Below are 3,501 nucleotides of genomic sequence, written 5' to 3'. Positions count from 1 at the left end.
GTGGGTGTGTGTGTGGGTGTGTTGGGGTGGGGGTGGGTGTGTGTGTGTGGGGGTGTGGGTGTGTTGGGGTGGGTGTGTGGGTGGGGGTGTGTGTGTGGGGGTGTGGGTGTGTTGGGGTGGGTGGGTGGGTGGGTGGGTGGGGGTGTGTGTGGAAAAAGAAGCAGATGCTCGTCCCAGCAGGAAATCGTGTTGATCATTATTTTTCAGCCGTTATTATAACAGACTAAATCTTTACTTGGCAGTTTAACTAATAATGAAAATACAATTTAGCTGCAGCTGGAGGCTAAGCCACACACACACACACACACACACATATATGCACAGCTGAGCAGAACTCAATCTCAATGCCTTCAATTACCTTTTCTGGCTTTACGGATACTGCTGAATCCACAACACCTAGCCGTGCGTGTGTGTGCGTGTTTCATTAGAGGAGACAGTGATATATTGATGGAGTATCTCTCTGTGGGTCAATAGCACACACACACACACACACACACACTTAAAGTGGAGGATGACCTGAGGCGGCAGGCAGGCGAATGTACATCCTGAACGTCATGTGAGGTGCATTATTCCTTGTATCATTGTGTGAATGTGTCACTCCCATACATTCCCTATCCACAGAACAAAATGCATCATGGGAAGTCAAGGTCCTGAGTGAGTTACACACACACACATTCTGACACATACTGAGAGATTTTGTCCATTTTAACCACCTTCTGAAAACTGAGGATTATTTGGCAAAATCACAACATTAAACAATCACATCGTTACTTACAACACCGATCTTCTCTTCAGCTCAGAGCTCCTGACAGAACCTCATCTGAGGAATGTGTTTATTACGGATACATTTGACGTGGCACAACAGTTTAGAGTCCCAAAAAACAAAAATAAACATTGGACTGATCGCTACATTTAGCTGACTGCACATGTGACATATTAACAGTCCTGCTTTTGAATCATAATTTCTACTTAAAAAGTGATATATTTTTCTAGGATTACACTGCAGCCATGAAGAACCTCATTCTGAATCGTGTGTGTCAGGGATATCAGACTGTTAACTGTAACATGTTTAGTGTTTCTGGCTCCGGTGGATCGTGACGTCGTCTCCACATATTTCTATCGGCTCCAGTTAGATATGAGAAATCCTCCACACTGTTTGTTCTGAGTGATAAAGCTGCTGAATGCCGGTGAACACTGAAGCTATTGTCCCGCTCCAAGCTAACACACACACACACACACACACACACTCTCTGAAGGTCATGGATCTGTATGAATGTTTGTTTGCGTGTGTGAAGCAGTCGGGGGATCTTATCACTTGTGTTTGTGTGTGTGAGTCCAGTTTCCTTCCAGAGGTCAAACTGACTTTATTCAAGTCTCATTTTCAGTTCATGCACTCTGACCTGGCTGTTGCGGAGAAAATGTCCTTCTTCTGCGTCGAGATGTGCTCGTTTGTTTAGTTTGACATTGGTGGCGAGTTGGGTTTAGTTTGAGTCATTTGCTGGAAAAATGAGGCTTTGTGAGCATGAAAAGACGATGAGAACATGACTAATAACTCACAAGCACATTGTAGGATTTATGCTATTAAATCACTTTGTAAGAGTCGTATTATAATAAAGTAAATTATAATAAATACACAATGTGTTAGTGTATCGTAACAACATCAACAGCCGGATGGAAGCTACATCTTTGCTGAATCATCAGAGAAACCAGAGGATGACGAGGCCTCTCCACGTTAAATACGGATTCTTAGTGTACATCCAGTGGTTCCACCAGTTGTTGCATTCATTCAGGCTTCTACGGCGTCGCTGCTCTCGTCTTACCTTTGCCTAAAAATGATTCCACTGAGGTCCACAGATGTTAAATCTGGGTACAAGATATTCTGTACCAGCGGATATCTTGTGTCAGACTCATTAACTAGAGGACAAGCTGGAAACAGAGAGAAATAAGTTAAAAGTTTACAGATTAGAAACTTTAAAGATTGAAACGGGTTTCAGGGCTTGTGTCATCAGCCTGCTGTGACCTTTGACCTCCGTCTTCACTGCTGCACGCTTGAAATGTTCGCGGAGGAGAAACTGAAACTGCTGCAACCTTTCTGTAAATCTGTTTTGGGGGGAAAATCACTAGTGTAAAAATGTGTGTGTGTGTGTGTCACACCCTCTCTTCCTTGTGCAACTTTCTCCTTTGACTTTGGCATCTGAGCCAGAGTTCAGCCAAGGAAACACTCTGATATACTGCACACACACACACACACACACACACACACACACACACACACACACACACACACACACACACACACACACTCGAGAGAGATGCTGCAACTGTGTGTGTGAGCAGTAACAAAAACCGTCAGGCCCGTGGGATACAAACTAAGTTGTGTTGCAGACAGCAGGTGTCCGATGTCAGACTGCCGTGTGTGTGTGTGTGTGTGTGAGTGAGAGAATATTTACAGCAGTGATTTAGATTTAGTCTGCTTTGCCAGATACAGGAAACCTCTCCCATACACACAAAATCTCACAAGCTTTCCAAGAACAATGAGCCGATGGGATAAAACTGACAGGAAACACGTACACATCCAAACACACCTGCGGGACTCAAACCGGCTGCTCTGCCTGTTGGAAACAAGATTTTCACAAAATATCTCCACGTCTTCTTACTACCTTTTCACAGAGCTTTCATTTTCCCCCTCACGCGCTTCCTCGGTTGTCTTAACGTTTGCCATAGTCATCATGTTTTACATTGTGTTACAACCTTTCCCCTGACCACTGCTCTCTCTGTCCGTGTCTCTGGTCCAGATGAGCGTGAGGCGGTGCAGAAGAAGACCTTCGTTAAGTGGGTGAACTCTCACCTGTCCAGAGTCTCCTGTCGGATCACCGACCTCTACATGGACCTGAGGGACGGTCGCATGCTCATCAAACTGCTGGAGGTCCTGTCGGGAGAGAAACTGGTGGGTTTCGTCTCCGTTTGTGCTTTTATTTTGAAAGGAGAGCAGAGGAGGGAGGGCCTCTCACCTCAGCAGCAGGTTACAGTTAAAGGAACAGTTCAACATTTTAGGGAATCATCTTGTTCTTCAGGTCTCTTGCTGACACTTTTACGTGATTGTCTCGCGTTAAAAACGACAGCAGCACAATGTTGGAAATGCACAGAGAGAAATGAATTGTGCATCTTCTCAAGAGCGCTGTCATACATTTAAATGAGTTTAATAAACCAGGAAACACGATACATTTCAAATCAGTCTATAACAAGTATTTAATATATTTTCTTCCAGAGTAAGAGAGGAATGATCTCTTATAGTCTCTCTGAATTTGACTCTCGGACATTATAGAATAGGCAGACGATTTCTACATCATCTGTATGACTAGGAACCAGGAATCACTTCTCTGTCTCTCTCCGTCTGTCTGTCTGTCTCTCTCTCTGTCGCTCTGTCTCTCTCTGTCTCTGTCTCTGTCTCTGTCTCTGTCTCTGTCTCTCTCTCTCTGTCTCTCTCTGTCTCTCTCTCTC

General features: G+C 44.5%; 1 protein-coding gene across 2 annotated transcripts in view; it reads left to right on the top strand.

The window, feature by feature from the left end:
- sptbn1 (spectrin, beta, non-erythrocytic 1) overlaps positions 1-3,501 on the top strand; it is a 95,085-nt gene that overhangs the window by 50,498 nt on the left and 41,086 nt on the right. For both annotated transcript variants that reach the window (XM_031878587.1, XM_031878578.1), the window contains one exon: positions 2,796-2,947. In XM_031878587.1, coding sequence (XP_031734447.1) covers positions 2,796-2,947 — 152 coding nt within the window. The remainder of the gene's footprint in view (positions 1-2,795; positions 2,948-3,501) is intronic.

This window comes from Anarrhichthys ocellatus, unplaced genomic scaffold (assembly GCF_004355925.1).
Source record: "Anarrhichthys ocellatus isolate YVR2014 unplaced genomic scaffold, GSC_Weel_1.0 scaffold3, whole genome shotgun sequence".
Lineage (NCBI taxonomy): Eukaryota > Metazoa > Chordata > Actinopteri > Perciformes > Anarhichadidae > Anarrhichthys > Anarrhichthys ocellatus.
This window is presented reverse-complemented; position numbering and strand designations above follow the sequence as displayed.